The sequence below is a fragment of the Heptranchias perlo genome, chromosome 6, assembly GCF_035084215.1.
Source record: "Heptranchias perlo isolate sHepPer1 chromosome 6, sHepPer1.hap1, whole genome shotgun sequence".
Lineage (NCBI taxonomy): Eukaryota > Metazoa > Chordata > Chondrichthyes > Hexanchiformes > Hexanchidae > Heptranchias > Heptranchias perlo.
In genome coordinates, this window is record NC_090330.1 from 1948723 (window position 1) to 1970509 (window position 21787).

At 43.7% G+C, this 21787-nt stretch overlaps 1 protein-coding gene across 1 annotated transcript in view; it reads right to left on the bottom strand.

The window, feature by feature from the left end:
- pgm2l1 (phosphoglucomutase 2-like 1) overlaps positions 1-21787 on the bottom strand; it is an 82678-nt gene that overhangs the window by 25922 nt on the left and 34969 nt on the right. Inside the window, exon 7 of the mRNA XM_067985581.1 lies at positions 12883-13072. Within this exon, the coding sequence (XP_067841682.1) occupies positions 12883-13072 (190 nt within the window). The remainder of the gene's footprint in view (positions 1-12882; positions 13073-21787) is intronic.

Here is a 21787-nt window from a genome sequence, read left to right on the forward strand (position 1 = left end):
AAGCTGCAATGAAGAACAGGCTCGGGGGCCATGTGGTTTACTCCAGCTCATATTTCTTATGTTCTTAGAACAGGTCTCAGACATGTTCAGTCACATTGACAACACCACCACATGAAATGGTTAATGTGGTTCAAAAAAAGTGAGGACATATACTGTATCACCACTGATTTAAACTTTTTATCCAAGGCACCGATACCTGCTCCATGGAGAAACCTACTTTTTACATACAAATTAATGAAACAATCAGAATAGAGTTAAACACACAGATACCCATCAGAGGAATTGAAATTAGAGTAGAGAGGGACATAGAATTTGGAATTCCAAAATTCAGGGTTGAGTTCCCTTGAGTTAACACTGAAATTAAAACAACTGAAGTCTAGGAAGAAATAATTCTAGAATTATCCACAAGATGGATAATGGTAAAAGGAGGATCTTTCAAGTCCAGAGGATGATTTCTTAATTCATGGTAGTATTTGGGGGAAAGCTTAGTTTTCACTGTTGCTTTCTTTCTTAAAAATTCATTCTCGGGATGTGGGTGTCGTGGCAAGGGCAGCATTTATTGCCCATCCCTAGCTGCCCTTGAGAAGATGGTGATGAGCCGCCTTCTTGAACTGCTACAGTCCGTGTGGCGAAGGTACTCCCACAGTGCTGTTACATAGGGAGTCACATGATTTTGTTCCAGCGACGATAAAGGAATGGCCGATATTTGTCCACCCTGGATTATGTGTGACTTTTAAGGAGAACTTGGAGGTGATGATGTTCCCGTGCACCTGCTGCCCTTGTGGTGGAAGTCGCAGGTTTGGGATTTGAACAAGCAACTAACCATACAATGTCTACACAAAGGTTAACTATAACCTGCTTCTGGGCTAGGCTTGCACATGTTTACATTTAGATTCACTTTATCACTTTAAACTGGAGACTCAACATCGTTGATTTGGTAGCATGGCTCCTTTTATGTCTTGCTAAACCCAAAACACCAATGATTTCCTATACAACTCGAGACAATAACATCAGAATAGAGATTGAGACTGTGAGAAGGGTCATGGATGCCGAGGCCTATAGGATTAACGCAGCTAGCAACAGTATAAATGGAGTAAAATCGTGGCTGTGATTAGGAAGGTAGCAAATGTAACCCCGCTATTCAAGAAAGGAGGAGAGAAAACAGGGAACTATAGGCCAGTTAGCCTGACATCAGTAGTAGGGAAAATGCTAGAATTTATTATTAAGGACGTAGAAACAAGGCGCATAGAAAATCATAATATAATTAGGCAGAGTCAACATGGTTTTATGAAAGGTGCCACACAAGAAATTGTTACACAAGATTAGGGCTCATGGGATTGGGGGCAATATATTAGCATGGATTGAGGATTGGTTAACACACAGAAAACAGACAGTATGAATAAACGGGTCATTTTCGAGTTGGCAGTTTGTAACTAGTGGGGTGCCGCAAGGATCAGTGCTTGGGCCTCAGCTGTTTACAATATATATCAATGACTTAGATGAGGGGACCAAGTGTAATGTATCCAAGTTTGCTGACGATACAAAGCTAGGTGGGAAACTAAGCTGTAAGGAGGATGCAAAGAGATTGCAAAGGGATATAGACAGGTTAAGTGAGTGGGCAAGAAGATGGCAGATCAAGTATAATGTGGGGAAATGTGAAATTATCCACTTTGGTAAGAAGAATAGAAAAACAACATTTTTTTTTTAAAAAGGTGAAAGACTAAGAAATATTGGTAGTCAGAGGGATTTGGGTGTCCTTGTACACACAGAAAGTTAATATGCAGGTACAGCAAGCAATTAGGAAGGCAAATAGTATGTTAGCCTTCACTGCAAAGGGGTTGGAGTATTAGAGTAAGGATGTCTTGCTGCAATTATATAGGGCTCTGGTGAGACCACAACTGGAGTACTGCGAACAGTTTTGGTCTCCTTACCTAAGGAAGGATATACTTGCCTTAGAGGGGGTGTGACAAAAGTTCACTAGATTGATTCCTGGGATAAGAGGGTTGACCTATGAGGAGAGATTGAGTAGAATGGGTCTATATTCTCTAGAGTTTAGAAGATTGAGAGGTGATCTCATTGAAACGTATAAAATTCCTAAGAGGGCTTGACAGGGTAGATGCTGAGAGGCAGTTTCCCTGGGCTGGAAAGTCTAGAACTAGAGGTCAAAGTCGCAAGGTAAGGGGTCGGCCATTTAAGACAAGGAAACATTTCTTCACTCAGAGGGTTGTGAATCTTTTGGAATTCTCTACCACAGAGGGCCATCGATGCTCAGTCGTTGAGTATATTCAAGGCTGAGATCGATAGATGTTTGAACACTATGGGAATCAAGGGATTATGGGGATCGGGCTTGAAAGTGGAGTTGAGGGAGAAGATCAGCCATGATCTGATTGAATGGAGGAGCAGGCTCAAGGGGCCGTATGGTCTACTCCTGCTCCTATTTCTTATGCCACAGGTTGGGAGATGAAGAAGGGAGACATCTGGAGGGTTGAGCTGTAACGTGTTTCTTCTGCGGCAAAGCATCCTTTGTGATCTCGGTGTTAGTTGTGAGGGTGTCTAACATTTAATCATTAATAAATGGCAAGTGTTTGACCGTGTCCAAGAATTCATCCTTGCTGTATAGGTGCAGGACTGCAGCCTTTTGTCTATATTATTACAAACATTTACATTCCTAACAACCGCTCACTGTGACAGGAGTACAGACCTTGCATCACAAGTGTGAAAGACCAGTAAAATCCAGTACCAATTCTTCTTAGTAGATTTTTCACAAGCCACCTCTATCCCTGTACCCTGCTAGTTCTAGTGCCACAATTGGTGTGAGGTGGTGCATTTTGGTAGGAAGAATAAGGAGACTCCATACTGCTTGGATAAGAAGAGTCAAAATGGGATAGAGGAGCAAAGGGATCTGGGGGTACAGATACACATCACTAAAAGTAGCAACACAGGTTATTAAGGCTGTAAAAAAGGCAAATCAAGCACTGGGGTTAATTTCTAGAGTGAAAGAATTGAAAAGCAGAAAAGTTATGTTAAACTTGTGTAGAACCTTGGTTAGACCACACTTGGAGTACTGTGAACAGTTCTGGTCTCCATATTATAGAAAGGATATAGAGGCACTGGAAAGGGTGCAAAAAAGATTCGCAAGGATGATACCAAAACTGAGAGGATATCCTTATCAGGAGAGATTGAGCAGGCTGGGGCTCTTTTCTCTAGAAGAGAAGGCTGAGGGGTGACCTGTTAGAGGTCTTTAAGATTATGAAAGGGTTTGATAGGGTAGACGTAAAGAAAATGTTTCCACTTATGGGGGAGACCGGAAGTAGGGGCCATAAATATAAGATCGTCACTAATAAATCCAATAGAATTCAGGAGAAACTTCTTTACCCAGAGAGTGGTTAGAATGTGGAACTCGCTACCACAAGTAGTTAATGATGTGGAGATGCCAGTGATGGACTGGGGTGGACAAATGTACAGAATCGTACAACACCAGCTTATAACCTGGTGTTGTACGACTCTGTACAAGTAGTTAAGGCAGCTAGCATAGATGTATTTAAGGGGAAGATGGATAAACACAAAGAGGGAGAAAGGAATAGAAGGATAAGCTGATAGGGTGAGATGAAGTAGGGAGGGAGAAGGCTCATGTGGAGCTTAAACACCGACATGGACCTTTTGGGCCGAATGGCCTGTTTCTGTGTTGTGCTTTCTATGTAATTTTCCATTTGCATTGGAACATTTGCTTCAGTTGGAGGAATGGAGTTGCTGAAGCAGATCAAATAAATAGTCTGTCTTCCACTACTGCATGCTTCATCAGGCAGGGCAACAAGCCAAAGCAACTGCTCCTTAGTCTGCCTGACCTGTGACATTTGAAATAGGTCTCAGCCAGTATTGGAAAGGGATTGAATTTCTGAAGTCAAAACTCCATCTGACAGTCACCACAGCACAGAGAATTTAATCATTTCATCCATCAATATAACTTAGATGGTTACAGAGATGACTAAAAAACAGCACCACATGCACATGAAGTGCACTATTCAAGTGATACCATCCCAGAGAGAGGGAAAGATAGAGAGAGAGATAGAGAGAGAGAGAGAGAGAGAGAGAAGCAAGACAGAGCGAGAGGTCTGTTCAAAGTAAAAATAAAATAGCTGTCCATCCTTGATTATAAAACCATGACTGAACAATTTAAAAACATTTTTTAGATCAGTCGGATTTCCATAAAAACCCAACTAATGTCCTTTAGTGAAGGAGACCTGCCGTCCTTCCCCAGTCTGGGCCTATATGTGACTCCAGTCCCACACCAAAGTGATTGACTCTTAACTGGCCTCTGAAGTGGCCTAGCAAGCCACTCAGTTAGAAGGCCCACCACCACCTTCTCAGAACAACTTGGAATGGGCAATAAATGCAAGCCTTGCCAGCGACATCCAAATCCTGAGAATTAAAAAAAGTGAAGTAAAGTGATAATGATGTCAAGAACTAAGGTATTATCTAACCAGAATACTGGTGAGGGAGTGGGCTCCTCTGGCGAGTGCAGCTAGACCCAAGTCCACAGCACCATGGGTGGCCCAGCTGTACAGGGGAGGGGGGAGGAGAAAGGTCAGGAGAGCAATAGTGAAAGGGGATTCAATGGTTAGGGGAACAGACAGGCGTTTCTGTGGCCGGAGACGTGATTCCAGGATGGTACTTTGCCTCCCTGGTGCCAGGGTCAAGGATGTCACCGAGTGGCTGCAGAACATTCTGAAGGAGAAGGATGAACAGCCAGAGGTCGTGGTCCATATCGGTACCAACGGCATAGGTAGAAAGAGGGATGAGGTTCTGCAGGAAGATTTTAGAGAGTTAGGAAAGAGATTAATACGTAGGACTTTAAAAGGTAATAATCTCCAGATTACTCCTGGTGCCACGTGCTAGTGAGTATGGAAATAGGAGGGTAGAGCAGATGAATGCATGGCTGGAGAGCTGGTGCAGGAGGGAGGGCTTTAGATTCCTGGGGCATTGGGACCAGTTCTGGGGGAAGTGGGACCTGTACAGTCCGGATGGGTTGCACTTCAACAGAGCTGGGACCAATGTCCTTGTGGGGAGGTTCACTAGTGCTGTGGGGGATGGCTTAAACTAATTTGGCAGGGGGATGGGCACCAGGGTGTAGCATTAGAGAGGAGAAACAAGGTGCACAAAGGATTGGGAGAAACAGCTACCATTAGAGTAAGAAATAGTATAGTATTAGGTGGGATCAGATTAAGAGAGAATATAAGGAGGTCTAAGATAGGTTTACAGTGCATGTGTGAAGCGTATTAGTGAGCTGCAGGCGCAATTAGCCACATGGGAAAATGATGTCGTGGCGATAACGGAGACCCGGCTCAAAAAAGGCAGGATTGGGTACTAAATATTCCTGGATACAAGGTGCTCAGGAAAAATAGGAGGGGGGGGTGGTGGTGGCAGTATTACGGAGAATATTGCAGTACTGGAGAGAGAGGATTTCCTGGAGGGGTGAAGAACAGAATCTATTTGGTTAGAGTTAAGAAACAATAGAGGTGCCATTTCACTACTGGGTGTATTCTATAGGCCACCAACTAATGGGAAAGATATAGAGGAGCAAACTATCCTAATATAAACTGGGGTAGTAATAGTGTAAGAGGCAAAGAGGGGGAGGGATTTTTGAAGTGTGTTCAGGAGAACTTTCTTGACCAGTACGTTTCCGACCCAACAAGGAAGGAGGCATTGCTGGATCTGGTTCTGGGGAATGAGGTGGGCCAAGTGGAGCAAGTGTCAATGGGAGAACATTTAGGGAGCAGTGATCATAGTATCATAAGGTTTAGATTAGCTATGGAAAGGACGAAGACCACTCTAAAGTAAAAAAGATATTCAAGTTAAGGAGGGCCAATTTCAGTGGGATGAGAACGGATCTGGCCCGGGTAAATTGTAATCAAAGATTGGCAGGCAAAACTAATTGAACAATGGCCGGCATTTAAAGAGGAGATGGTTCAGGTACCGTCTAGGTACATTCCTACAAGGGAGAAAGGTAGGGCAACTAAAGCCAGAGCTCTCTGGATGACAAGAGATAAACAGTAATATGAAACAGAAAAAAAGGGGTGTATGACAGATGTCAGGTTGATAATACATCTGAGAACCAGGCTAAATATTGAAAGTTCAGAGGGAAAGTGAAAAACTAAATTAGAGGGGCAAAGAGAGAGTGTGAGAATAGACTGGCAGCCAACATAAAAAGGGAATTCAAAAGTCTTCTATAGGCATGTAAACAGTAAAAGGGCAGTAAGAGGAGTGGTGGGACCAATTAGAGACCAAAAAAAGAGATCATGTTTGGAGGCAGAGGGCATGGCTGAGGTACTAAGTGAGTACTTTGCATCTGTCTGGCTGGCTGTACTTGAAGTAGGTAATTCAACCAATCCAGATGGGCTGCATCCTAGGTTGCTGAGAGAAGTAAGGGTGGAAATTGCAGAGGTACTGGCCATAATCTTCCAATCATCCTTAGATACTGGGGTGGTGCCAGAGGACTGGAGAATTGCAAATGTTACACCCTTGTCCAAAAAAAGGGTGATGTGGAGATGCCGGTGATGGACTGGGGTGTACAAATGTAAGGAATCTTACAACACCAGGTTATAGTATAACCTGGTGATGTAAGATTCCTTACAAAAAAAGGGTGTAAGGATAAACCCAACAAATACAGGCCAGTCAGTTTAACCTCAGTAGTGGGGAAGCTTTTAGAAATGATAAGCTGGGACAAAATTAACAAATCACTTGGACAAGGGTAGATTAATTAAGGAAACCCAGCACGGGTTTGTTAATGGCTATCAAGTTAGTTAAACACGATTTGAGTTTTTTGATGAGGTAACATAGAGGGTCGATGAGGGCAATGCGGTTGATGTGGTGTATATGAACTTCCAAAAGGCATTTGATGTTTGATAAAGTGCTGCATAACAGGTTTGTCATCAAAGTTGAAGCCCGTGGAATAAAAGGGATAGTGGCAGCATGGATACGAAGTAACAGGAAACAGAGAGTAGTGGTGAACGGTTGTTTTTCGGACTGAAGGGAGGTGTACAGTGGTGTTCCCCAGGGGTCGTACAAGAACCATTGCTTTTCTTGATATATATTAATGACAGATTAGATGGTATGACGGTGGATAAGCAGTGGCAAACATTACTGGTAAGCCCAAAGATTGGGAAAACTTTGAAAACCAGCAAACGATGACTAAAAGAATATTAAAGAGGGAGAACATAAATTATGAGAGTAAACCAGCAAGAAATATAAAAGCTTCTACAAGTATATAAAAAGGAAGAGGGTAGCTAAAGTAAACATTGGTCCCTTGGAGGATGAGACTGGGGAAATAATAATGGAAAACAAGGAAATGGCAGAGGAATTGAACAGATATTTTGTATCTGTCTTCACAGTAGAAGACACTAATAACATACCAATAATAGTAGATAATCAAGGGGCAAAGGGGAGGGAGGAACTAAAATCACTAGAGAAAAAGTACTAGGTAAACTAATGGGTCTAAAGGTTGACAAGTCCCCTGGACCTGATGGCTTGCATCAGAGGGTCTTAAAGGAAGTGGCTACAGAGATAGTGGATGCATTGGTTGTAATCTTCCAGAATTCACTAGATTCTGGAAAGGTTCCAGCAGATTGGAAAACTGCAAACATAAACACCCCTATTCAAGAAGGGAGTGAGACAGAAAGCAGGAAACCTATAGACCAGTTAGCCTAACATTTGCAATTGGGGAAAATGCTAGAATCCATTATTAAGAAAGTAGTAACAGGACATTTGGAGACTCACAATACAATCAAGGAGAGTCAATATGGTTTTATGAAGGGAAATTGTGTCTGTTAATTTATTAGAGTTCTTTGAGGAAGTAACGGGCAGGATGGATAAAGGGGAACCAATGGATGCAGTATAATTGGATTTCCAAAAGGCATTCGATAAGGTGCCACATAAACGATTACTGCACAAGATAAGAGCTCATGGTATTGGGGGTAATATGCTGGCATGGATAGAGGATAGGCTAACTAACAAAAAACAAAGAGTCGGGATAAAAGGGTGAGTTTCAAAATGGCAATCTGTAACTAGTGGGGTGGCGGAGGGATCAGTGCTGGGGCCTCAACTATTTACAATATATATCAATGACTTGGATGACAGAACAGAGTGTATTGTGGCCAAATTTGCTGATGATACAAAGATAGGTGGAAAAGCAAGTTACGAGGACACAAAGTGTCTGCATATGGATATTGACAGGTTAAGTGAATGGGCAAAAATTTGGCAGATGAAATATAATGTGGGAAAATGTGAAGTCATCCGCTTTGGAGGAAAAATAAAAAAGCAAAATATTTGAATGGAGAATTACTACAAAGAGCTGCGTTACAGAGGGATCTGGATGTCCTCGTACATGAAACACAAAGAGTCAACATACAGTTGCAGCAGGTGATCCAAAAGGCAAATGGAATATTGGCCTTTTTTCTAGTGGGATGGAATATGAAAGCAGGGAAGTCATGCTACAACTGTACAGGGTGCTGGTGAGACCACACCTGGAGTACTGCGTACAGTTCTGGTGCCCTTATTTAAGGAAGGATATACTTGCATTGGAGGCAGTTCAGAGAAGGTTCACTAGGTTGATTCCGGGTATGGAAGGGTTGTCTTATGAGGAAAGATTGAACAGGTTAGGTCTATACTCATTGGAGTTTAGAAGAATGAGAGGAGATCTTATTGAAACATATAAGATTCTGAGGGGACTCGATAGGGTAGATGCTGAGAGGATGTTACCTCTCATGGGGGAATCTAAAACTAGGGGGCATAGTCTCAGGATAAGGGGTCCCCCATTTAAGACGGAAACGAGGAGGAATTTCTTCTCCCAGAGGGTCGTGAATCTTTGGAATTCTTTACCCCAAAAAGCTGTGGAGGCTGAGTCATTGAATACATTCAGTACAGCTACAACACTGGCATCTACCCGACAATATGGAAAATTGCCCAGGTATGTCCTGTTCACAAAAAGCAGGACAAATCCAATCCGGCCAATTACAGCCCCATCAGTCTTCCCTCAATCATCAGCAAAGTGTTGGAAGGTGTCGTCGACAGTGCTATAAAGCAGCACTTATTCACCAATAACCTGCTCACTGGTCCTGGCGGAACCCAAACTGAGCACTCAGCTCCAGACCTCATTACAGCCTTGGTCCAAACATGGACAAAAGAGCTGAATTCCAGAGGTGAGGTGAGAGTGACCGCCCTTGACATCAAGGCAGCATTTGACAGGGTGTGGCACCAAGGAGCCCTAGTAAAATTGAAGTCAATGGGAATCAGGGGGGAAACTCTCCAGTGGCTGGAGTCATACCTAGCACAAAGGAAAATGGTAGTGGTTGTTGGAGGCCAATCATCTCAGCCCCAGGACATTGCTGCAGGAGTTCCTCAGGGCAGTGTCCTAGACCCAACCATCTTCAGCTGCTTCATCAATGACCTTCCCTCCATCATAAGGTCAGAAATGGGGATGTTCGCTGATGACTGCACAGTGTTCAGTTCCATTCGCAACCCCTCAGATAATGAAGCAGTCCGTGCCCGCATGCAGCAAGATCTGGACAACATCCAGGCTTGGGCTCATAAGTGGCAAGTAACATTCGTACCAGACAAGTGCCAGGCAATGACCATCTCCAACAAGAGAGAGTCTAACCACCTGACATTCAACGGCATTAACATCGCCGAATCCCCCACCATCAACATCCTGGAGGGTCACCATTGACCAGAGACGTAACTGCACCAGCCACATAAATACTGTGGCTACAACAGCAGGTCAGAGGCTGGATATTCTGCGGCGAGTGACTCACCTCCTGACTCCCCAAAGCCTTTCCACCATCTACAAGGCACAAGTCAGGAGTGTGATGGAATACTCTCCACTTGCCTGGATGAGTGCAGCTCCAACAACACTCAAGAAGCTCGACACCATCCAGGACAAAGCAGCCCGCTTGATTGGCACCCCATCCACCACCCTAAACATTCACTCCCTTCACCACCAGCAAGTTGTACCATCTACAGGATGCACTGCAGCAACTCGCCAAGGCTTCTTCGAAAGCAACTCCCAAACCTGCGACTTCTTCCACCTAGAAGGACAAGAGCAGCAGGCACATGGGAACAACATCACCTGCACATTCCCCTCCAAGTCACACACCATCTCGACTTGGAAATATATTGCCGTTCCTTTATCGTCACTGGGTCAAAATCCTGGAACTCCCTTCCTAACAGCACTGTGGGAGAACCTTCACCACACGGACTGCAGCGGTTCAAGGCGGCGGCTCACCAACATCTTCTCAGGGGCAATTAGGGATGGGCAATAAATGCTGGCCTCGCCAGCGACGTCCACATCCCATGAACGAATAAAAGAAAAAAGTTAGGTAAATTTTTGATCAGCAAGGGAGTCGAAGGATATGGGGAAAAGGCAGGAAAGTGGAGTTGAGGTAAAAATCAGATCAGCCATGATCTCATTAAATGGCAGAGCAGGCTCGAAGGGCCAAATGGCCCACTCCTGCTCCTATCTCTTATGGTCTTGGGTGCAATTGCAAAATCTGCAGATGACACAAAACTTGGAAGGGTAGTGAACAGTTAGGAGGACAGTGATAAACTTCAAGAGGACACATACAGGCTGGTGGAATGGGTGGACACGTGGCAGTTGAAATTTAATGCAGAAAAGTGTGAACAGCGAGGAGAGCCAATATAAACTAAAGGGTATAATTCTAAAAGGGGTGCAGGAACAGAGATCTGGGGGTATAAGTGCACAGATCATTGAAGATGGCAAGGCAAGTTCAGAAAGCGGTTAAGAAAGCATACAGGATCCTGGGCTTTATATAGAGGCATAGAGTACAAAAGCAAGGAGGTTATGATGAACCTTTGTAAAACACTGGTTCAGCCACAACTGGAGTATTGTGTCCAGTTTTGGGCACCGCACTTTAGGAAGAATGTGAAGGCCTTAGAGAGGGTGAAAAAGAGATTTACTAGAACGATTCCAGGGATGAGGGACTTTAGTTACATGGATAGACTGGAGAAGCTGGGGTTGTTATCCTTAGAGCAGAGAAGGTCAAGAAGAGATTTGATAGAGGTATTCAAAATCATGAAGAGTTTAGACAGAGTAGATAGAGAGAAACTGTTCCCATTGGCAGAAGGGTCAAGAACCAGAGGACATAGATTCAAGGTGATTGGCAAAAGAACTAAAGGCGACATGAGGAAAAACTTTTTTTAAAAAAACACAGCGAGTGGTTAGGATCTGGAATGCACTGCCAGAGTTGGTGGTGGAGGCAGATTCAATCTTGGCTTTCAAAAGGGAATTGGATAAGTGCTTCAAAGGAAAAAAATTGCAGGGCTACAGGGATAAGGTGGGTGAGTGGGACTAGCTGGATTGCTCTTGCAGACAGCCGGCACGGACTCGATGGGCCAAATGGCCTCCTTCCATGCTGCAACCATTCTATGATTCTAGGCAAACTTTCGCAATTGATGTGTGGAAGGTGCCAGGAATGAGGAAGAAATGCCACATCCCATCATATTTACAATGCCAACTAAGGAAATATGGGGGCAAAACATTATTGTTTAACTTTTCTCCACTTTGAAATCAATGTCAGGCTTTTGAAAATTGGAGCAGAGAGCTTAGAGTGACTCCTACGGCACCATTTTAAAAAGGGAAAAATGGGTGGGTTGGGAGCTGGGCATTCAAAATCGCAACCATTTTGGACCCACCCCCAACACGCCCACTTCCAGTTATCATTGGGGCGGGACGAGGGGCGAGCGACCAACCCGCTCCCAGGAGGCGGGTTGGTGATTAAAATCCTTCAAGGAGGCTGCAGGCCTCCATTATTCCAGAGTTTCAAAAATCAACCCCGGCGGGCTGGGATTCCCGGGCCCTCTCTTTAATGCACGTGAAAGGTGAGAAGGCCTGAAACTAACAGGAATGTGCCTTTTTGGCAGAGTTTGTGGGCTCGGAGGAGCAGGAGTGCTTCTTCCAGGCCCAACAAGTCTACCTGCAGCGACCACTCAACGATCACAGACCACCCCCGCAACGATCTCTGACATCCCCCCCCAAATATTCGCGGACCCCCGCAATGACCAATTCTCCCCCCCACAACGATCGTGGACCCCCACGATGACCCCCCCCCCCCCCCAACGATCGCGGATCCCCGTGACTGACCCCCGATCCTGTCACCACCCCCCCCCACCCCGTGACTGACCCGGGATCCCTCCCCCCATGACTGACTCCCCTCCCCCCCCCCAACCCCCGTGGCCCCATGCCCACCGGTGGCCCCATGCCAACCCATGCCCCCGTGCCAGCCCATGGCCACCCCCCAGCCATACAAACAAAGACTTACCTGAAGACGTCCTCGCCCTGACTGCTCTCCGGTCAGACTGAGGCCAGCCTGTTAATCAGGCCAGCCAGTCAGATGGCAAACCGACAAAAAAAAACACATAAAAGATGTCCTTGTGTCAAAATCGTACGGACATCCGGGAAACCCATCGGCAATTTGACCCCCCACCCCCTTGGGTCAAAATCATGTCCCTAGTTTCAGCGGCAAGAAACATAAATCACTAGCGGCGCAGCTATGCTGTTCTTTGTCAATGCCAATAAAACAGTGAAGTGCGAGATATTCTGATTTCTCATGTTAATACTTCATGGAAACTCTATGGGGTAGATTTTTGACTTTGTGTAATATTGGTAAACGGGCGATAGTGAATCGGTGCCTCATTTTATATCTCTCCCCAATTTTTATTTCCACTGAAGTCAATCAGGGAGAAATGTAAAACGAGTGGCTGATTCGCTATCATCCGTTTTACACTATTGCACAAAGTCAAAATCTACCCTCCTAGGTGTAGAAGAGTTCGTGGAAAGAGTAATTTGCTTAAAATACATTAAAAATTTATTACCAGCACGCATTCTCCCTCCTCTGGGTTGGGACATTTGACAGTTGAAAACTCTGGATCTGGATCCTTCTGTTCTGGAACTGGAATGGGTGGAGCAAAGTCAAATGCCTTGAAAGCTGACTGCACATACTCGTGCCCAACACCATGAAAGGAAGTGTGCACGAACTTGAGTGATGTCTTTCTGTTAAGTTCTCTAAATGGTAGGAAACAAGCACCTCAGTGTACAACGTTGTGGGGGTTAACACAGCACTCATGTTACGGATGGGAACAGGCTAAAAATTGAGAGAGTTAGACAGATACTATTTGCATTTGATTGGATTGCACAAGTTAGAGAAACAAATCAGAACGACTCAGCTTTTTAAAAAAATAAGAACCTTGTACAGGACATCAGAAGCTAACCACCTCTCCCCGGCATGAAAAGATTTCTCTTGAGATTTTTTTTTGGGTGGGGAGAGGGGTGCGGGGGGGGGGGGGGGAAAGAGAAGAGGAAGTGGAAGAGAAAGAAGGGCGAAAGTGGAGAAGTGATCTAGAAACAGACCAAACATACCCAGGTTATTCTGTGAACAAGGAAAACTCAACAACGCACGTGAATTATTGGAGTCCTAGTTCATGAATAGAACAATTTAGAACAGCAAACTTTGGGACTACAAAAAAGGACCATCGTGACTAAAATCAAGATAATTGTAAAAGCAAAAGAAGTATTTTTAAAAAAAAATTATATGTGAATCAAAAAACTGAGGTTTGGGAGTCACACAAAACATGTTGAAGAAAACTATAATTAGTGTTAGAAGTGGTAAGTATAAAATAGCAGCAAATTGATCAAAATAAATGGGTTAGCTATTTAATAAGTGGCAGATGGGTAGAAACATCAAGGAAGCACACAGTCCAGAGGATCCAGGGTCAATCTTCAGTCTGTGCATAGTTAGCTTTGGGACAACAATTGGGGCTTCTTGAGCACAGCCTCCTGAGCTAGTGAGGGAGATGTGGGGAGAGTAGGGGGGTGAAAATCAACCAGGATTTCTACTCCTGACTGCTGGAAAGTGGACACATCACGACATTGGGTGATGACAGGATCAGACTTGGTGCTGATGCCTTTCAAGTTGAAATAGCCTGTCAGCACTCACTGCTTAGGCTCACACAAAGATTAGTCACCTGGGGAGTATGGATGCTCATAGAACTGTTCCCTAGCAAGAGTTGGCACCTACAGAAAAGGGGAGACAATGGGAAAAAGAAATATCAAGAGAGAGATCAGAAAATGGCAGATCTACTAAATTAATTCTTCAAATCACTTCCATACGGAGTCAAACTGGCTGTGTAACCTATACCGAGGACATCTATGCAACTCAAAAATATATAGTATCTAGTGAACCTGTAGGCAGATAGAATACATTCTAAAATCCCTCCAGAAATGAGTCAGAAATTTGATGAGGCTCTGCTCAATATTTTGGCAAGACAATTTGTTTTATAAGTACCCTAGGCAGGGGACCGAAAACAAGCTTAATATAAATAGAAATCTTTTGGGCTGTGTGGTTGATTAACTTGAGACAGAAGATTATTATTGGTGGGCTGTGCATTGAGGCAGCATCACATGCAAGGCTTTCACCTGGGAAACTCAGAGCAGATAATTGGGAAGGCTGTTAATTAGAGTGTGGATACTGGAGGTTCCATGGTGCCCCAAGGGAAAAAATAATCACAGGACTATAGGGCATAGGAACATAGGAACAGGAGTAGGCCATTTAGCCCCTCGAGCCTGTTCCGCCATTCAACGAGATCATGGCTGATCTTGACCTAACCCCCGCCATAGCCCCATATCCCTTAATATCTTTGGTTAACAAAAATCTATCATCTCAGATTTAAAATTAACAATTGAGCATCAACTGCCATTTAGGGAAGAGAGTTCCAAACTTCTACCACCCTTTGCGTTTAGAAGTGTTTCCTAACTTCACTCTTGGCTCTAATTTTTAGGCTTTGTCCTCTAGTCCTAGACTCCCCAAGCAGTGGAAATAGTTTCTCTCTATCTACCCTATCAGCTCCCCTTATTAGCTTGAAAACTTCAATTAAATCATCCCTTAATCTTCTAAATTCAGGGAATACAACCCTAGTTTGTGTAATCTCGCCTCGTAATTTAACCCTTGGAGTCCAGGTATCATTCTAGTAAATCTACACTGCACTCCCTCCAAGGCCAATAGATCCTTCCTAAGGTGTAGAGGCTCAGATCTGAACACAGTACGTGTGGTCTAACCAGGGCTTTGTATAGCTGTAGCTTAACTTCTATCCCTTGTATTCTAGTCCTCTAGATATAAAGGCTAGCATTCCACTGGCCTTTTTGATTATTTTCTGTACCTGTCCATGGCATTTTAATCATCTATGTACATGGATCCCTAAGTCACTTTGGACCTCCACTGTTTCAAGCTTTTCACCATGAACAATGTACTCTGATCTATCCTTTTTAGGTCCGAAGTGGATGACCTCACACTTGCCTACAGTGAAATCCATTTGCCACAGTTTTGCCCATTCACTTAATCTATTAATATCTCTAATTTTATGCTTCCATCTACACTGCTTACAATGCTGCCTATCTTTGTGTCATCAGCAAACTTGGATTCGTGACTCTCTATCCCATCATCTAATTTATTAATAAATATAGTGAATAGTTGAGGCCCCAACACAGATCCCTGTGGGACACCACTAGTCAAATCCTGCCGATTTGAGTACCAGCTCATTATCCCTACTCTTTGTCTCCTGCCGCTCAGCCAATTTCCTAACCAGGTCAATAATTTGCAGCTAGTGTAGAATGGGCAAAATGATTCACAGCATTTTACAAGACACTATCAATGCAAACATAAAGGAAACCAGCATGGAAGAGAGGGAAGCAACAGGTCACACTGCACAAATCCACTGGAGTTCTTTGAAATGGTAACTAAATTAGTGGATGAATGATATGTAGAGAACAAAATAAACTTCAAATATCTGCTTAAACTAAGTGAAAAAGTTATTTTTTTTTAAATTGAGAAACCAATTTGAAGGGCCAAGGGCAACAGTACAGGACAAAACGATGATAAAAGTAGGAGAGAAAAGGAGGCAAATTAAGAAATATAGGTAATGCCAAGCTTGTGTTTTAAATACCTAAAGATTGTAGGTGGAAGGAGAGACAGAGAAATGAGGAGTGCTACAATTTTGAGTTCCCAGGAAAGAAAGAGAAGACAACGCTGCGATTAAGTCCTGAAAGGATCGAGACTTGAAACTAGCTGGCTGGACTAAGTGGCCAGGTAATGTAGAATAGAGATGGCGATAAATGGACAAACTGAAAATGAAAGTGTAATTTGAGGTACATCAATGTGCAATGGATGAGTGTCCACTGAAAGATGAAAGATAAAAAATACTTGGGTGTATTTGCTGGTCACCCACTAAGAATTACACCATAAACACAGGCAAAGAGGAAAGTCACAAACTAAAATTCATCTTGAGGGCATCTACCTACAAGCCAAAGCATGTTGTTTTTAACCCACACAACTCATTGGCAAAGCCCCATATGGACTGTTATGTAATTTTTCACTCACAATCAAAAGAGATTTTGGAAATGATTCAGAAAAGTGTGAAAGAGATAACTCCAGGCCTCGCAACAGTGAGCTAGGTTAGACTGTAGCACCAAAATATTCACTGATAAACCTGAATTTCAAATAATGCAATGTACATGTTCTGTGTACATTGTACTACTGAGAAAAAACCTGATAGCACTGTACTTTGATACAAAAGCTGACATGTTCTGCTGCACCACATCAAGTCCTACATCACTTAGTGCACGTCACAATGTCTGTGCTCATTGTTAAACGTTTACATAAGAAATAGGAGCAGGAGTAGGCCATATGACCCCTCAAGCCTGCTCCACTATTCAATAAGATCATGGCTGATCTTCAACCTCAACTCCATTTTCCCGCCTGATCCCCATATCCCTTGATTCCCTTAGAGTCCAAAAATCTATCCATCTCAACCTTGAATATACTCAATGACTGAGCATCCACAGCCCTCTAGGATAGAGAATTCCAAAGATTCACAACCCTCTGAGTGAAGAAATTCCTTTTCATCTCAGTCTTAAATGGCCAACCCCCAAGCAGTGCAACAAATTCTGCCAGCATTTTATTAAACCAAGTTTCAAAAATCAAAGTATTGGTTAAATTATAAATGACAAGTTAGCTGGCAGTATATTTAAGCAGTATTACAAAACTTGGTGTTCAGCTGTGGTTAATATGGCACTAGAGCTTTTTCATTCAAAAGAGAGTGAGTCAGAATTACTGCTTTGTATTTCACTGCCAGCCATCTCATCATTCTACACTGCTACTTCAAAGGGTACAAGGATTTGGGATAATTTTAATGATTTTTCAGAATTCTCCGAGGACCATTCTGATATTTTGTTCATGTATTTAAAACAAATTAGACTGATCAGTGTTGCCATCGCCACTGTATTACAACACACAATTAACGATAGCAAATGCTGGAAACACTCAGCAGGTCAGGCAGCATCTGTGGAGAGAGAAACAGTTAGCATTTCAGGTCGGTGACGGGTGCCAGGAGTGCGGGATGCGATTAACCCGCGTCCAGTCATTGCAGCAGGCAGCACGTTACATTCGTTTTAAACGATTGCTGCGTGCAGCCAGCACTACCTGTGCTGTTACTCGGCTGCACGCATTGGCAGGGAGCCCCGAAATCACGAGTGGCTCACGCTTCTTAAAGACAGCCTGCACCTCTTAAAGGGGAGGTGTATCGTGGCTGCAAGAAGTGGTGGGAGACGATTCAAAACTGAATCTGTGCTGTGCACCAAGGTTCTCTGCACTGGAGGCCTTGGTGCAAGAGGTGGAGAGAAGGAGGGGCATCCTGTATCTGCATGGGGGCAGGAGGCCCTCCAGACATATGCTGAAGAAGCAGTGGAGGAAGTAGGGGAGGAAGTAAATGCCAGGAGCATAGCTCCAAGAACATGGATGCAGTGCAGGAAGAAGTTCAATGACCTGACACGAGTTGTCAAGGTGAGTGAGTTCAAGCTTCAAGCGGCATATCATACCAACTGCACCACTAGCCTTATCCACTGCTCAATTCACTACACCCCATTGCCCACCTACCAGCAATCTCTATCAATATGTATTCAACCCTTCAATTCATAGGTTTTATCTCACCCTCACACATTTAGCACCGTGTTTCAAGCCTCACACCCACAACTCACAGTTCACGCACATCGGTAGCTATTCAAGCATGACAACTACATTACCCAAATATCTTGCATGATACTCACTGACACTTCCCTTTTTCTTGCAGGAGAAGGTGGCACATAACAGGAGGCAGCAAGTGGCAGTGGTTCCACAGAACATGAACCTACTGTCCTCTCTCAGGATGACAGCATTCCTGCTCCCACCCCGCCACTGCCCTTGCTGAAGCCTGTCAGCGAGCTAGCCCACTCCCTGTAGAGTATTGAGACCTTATCCAAGTATAGGAAACCTCCAAAAACACATACAAATGCACCAGCAGCCAGAAGAACTAATCTAGCTATTAACATAACACCGGCACGATCCCTTTAAATACCGCTGGTAGGGGGTCCTTCATGCCCTTCAAGACATATTCAACTGTGCAAGATTAAGACAGTGCATTTGATGAAGTGTAGAGTTCCAAAATAACAGCGGTCCCTTTAAATCGGCATTGCACACTGATTTGCATCAAAATCTCCCCACTCTGCATGCTGCCAGCATTCGTTAGGCACGCACAGACCCCTTTGCCAAGATGGCGTCCTGCGGACTTCCCGTCGGAAATGCGCACACGCATCTCGGACCCCATTTTCGAAGCTTAGTTGGCCGCGTAGCTCCTAAAAAATGGGCGCAAAACGGCCCAATTTCACGCCCAGTATCTTCTACAGGAGGAGAGAGAAGCTAAATCAGAGTAGAAGTTATCCATACTAGCACAATTGCTAGTACTGGTTGCAAAACAACCAGGAAATAGGCTACAAAATAGAGAGTGAAATGTAGATTCATGCACTTTAGCAAGCACTATGCTCAAATCTAATATGGGGATGAGGCCTTTTCATTTGTCCTTCTTGAAGCTTTGGATTTTTTGTACCTCAAACTGCAAAAATAATCCAAATTGAAGAAACGAAGACTTGTCAGCGAAAGGAAAAAAAAAGAGAGAAAGGGGATTTATCTCCTTCACTATGAAGCTTGCTCAGTAACAAACTAAGAACACAGAGCTAGATCAAGATGATATTGTTGACTTGTTCAATAAAGTACATAACATGGATCATCCTGCCTTTCTTGGATAGATGGGTAGAGGAGGGGTTTGGGGCAAGTAAAGGGAAGGGGAAAAAGGAAGGGGAACGAATGCTGAGGTTGTTTAAAATAATGTATCTTGCAATTAACAAGAAAATAGGTGGGTTTACATATAGCAGTCCTTCCAAGTTCTCCCTGGTTCTGCATAAACACAAAGGAAGTGTGAAAAGCATTAATAATGTCAGACTTGAAAATTAAGTTTAGGGTGTCAGCCTTACTGCAGTGGTAGCAATCTCACCTCTGAGTCAGAGGGTGGCACTTTTGTGTAGTACTGAAGGAATGCTGCACTGTCGGAGGTACCATCTATCAGATGAGACGTTAAACGAGGCCCTGTCTGCTCTCTCAGGTGGAAGTATCACATTAGTCTAAGAATCATAGAATGGTTACAGCACAGAAGGCAGCCATTCGGCCCACCGAGCCTGTGTCGGTTCTTTGTAAGGGCAATCCAGTTAGTCCCACTCCCCTGCTGTTTCCACGTAGCCTTGGAAATATTTTCCCTTCATGTATTTATCACATTCCTTTCTGAAAGCCACGATTGAATCTGCTTCCACCACCCCTTCAGGCAGTGCATTCCAGATCATAACTACTCGCTGCGTAAAAAGGTTTCTTCTCATGTCGCCTTTAGTTCTTTTGCCGATCACCTTAAATCTGTGTCCTCTGCTTCTCGACCCTTCAGCCAATGGGAACGGTGTCTCTATTTACTTTATCTAAACCCTTCATGATTTTGAACACCTCTATCAAATCTCCTCTTAACCTTCATCCATGGAATCATTCTAGTAAATCTTTTCTGCACCCTCTCTAAGGCCTTCACATCCTTCCTAAAGTGCAGTGCCCAGAACTGGACACAATACTCCAGTTGTGGCCAAACCAGTGTTTTATAAAAGGTTCAACATAAATTCCTTGCTTTTGTACACTATGCCTCTATTTGTAAAGCCCAGGATCCCGTATGCTTTTTTAACCACTTTCTCAACCTGTCTTGCCACCTTCAAGGATTTGTGCAAATATACCCCCAGGTCACTGTTCCTGCACCCCTTTAAAATTGTACCATTTAGTTTATATTGCGTCTCCTCATTCTTCCTGCCAAAATGTATCACTTCACACTTTTCTGCATTAAATTTCATCTGCCTCATGTCTGCCCATTCCACCAGCCTGTCTATGGCCTCTTGAAGTCTATTACTATCATCCTCACTGTTTACTACACTTCCAAGTTTAGAGTCAGGGGAGCAGGGGAGCTCTCCTCGGTGTCTTGGCCAGCATTTATCCCTCAACCAACACCACTAAAACAGATTATCTGGTCATTTATCTTGCTGCAGTTTGTGGGACCTTGCTGTGTGCAATTTGGCTGCTATGTTTCCCTACATTACAACAGTGACTACACTTCAAAAGAACTTCATTGGCTGTGAAGCGCTTTGGGATGTCCTGAGGTTATCTAAGCCTGCAGGAGGTGCTGACCAGAGAGAAAGAAAAATAAATCAGAAGGAATATAATCGCTAAAACACTTGCACATTTATTAGGGTCTGGTCTCAAGGGTGCTGTTGGCAAGGTCACCTTCTCAGCCAGGAGTGGATGGAGTCTCACAAAAGGGGAAAGGGGACGATGCATTTTTTCTTGAAAAGGTAACTGAAAGTTGCAACATTTAGAATAAATCATTCCAAAACTATAGCAGCTACCAGAGAGATAAAAAGAATTCAGAAAAACATTGTAGTGTATCAGGGAAGCAGAACAGCATTGAGTTAGTCCTGATCCAATTCTGTTCGTATTTGGCTCACATAATCGATAACTGCCACAGGCACTTAGACAGTCATTTAGAAATGATCGATTTCCCATTCCCACAGAGCAGTGTCTAAAAATACCAACGAACAGCAGCAGCCTTCAAAGGCAAGAATACTGGGTGTAGATAAACACAAGACACAACAAAAAGATATGGCATCCGAAGATGCAACTTTCCCAACTTAAATCTCACTGAAAGATTGGACCATATATCACTGTCTAAACCACTGTAAACCAAAACCGAGGTCAATGTCTCACTTGATACCTGAGCCTGAGGATTTCTGATGCAGTAAGACCAATTGCTGGCAACAATTACATTTTTTCCTGTTGGATCCATTTTCAAAATTGAAAAGGCACAAGACAAATGTCTCTAAAGTTTATTCCAAATGAGCTAACCAATTAACTATTACAAAAGGTATTAGAATACTTGTAGTCCAAAAGAGACTCTTTGCGCCCTCTCCTGAAGACGCTGCTTTGTGCTAGCAATGAAAGGTTTCCTCTACTTTGTCCAATTCTGCATGTGAGAGTCTGGATGGCGTCTGTGTTTGATCCTGGAGGCATCACAACCAAGCCCAATTCTGTACACAAATGTGCCATGCACACACTTCAGCAATCCAGTAATCCCTAGACCATTTTTCCCTTTCCTAGCTCAAGATACTCCACAATTTTCAAACTTTTTCAAAAAAAGCACATTTTCCTCAAAGGACACCTTAAAATCCGTGATCCTTCACAAATAATCATACAGTGGCCCATTCAGACCATTAGATCTGTGCTGGTTAATTTCCTCCATGAGCTACTTAGTCCAATCCCACTCTCCTGCTCACTATCCATGT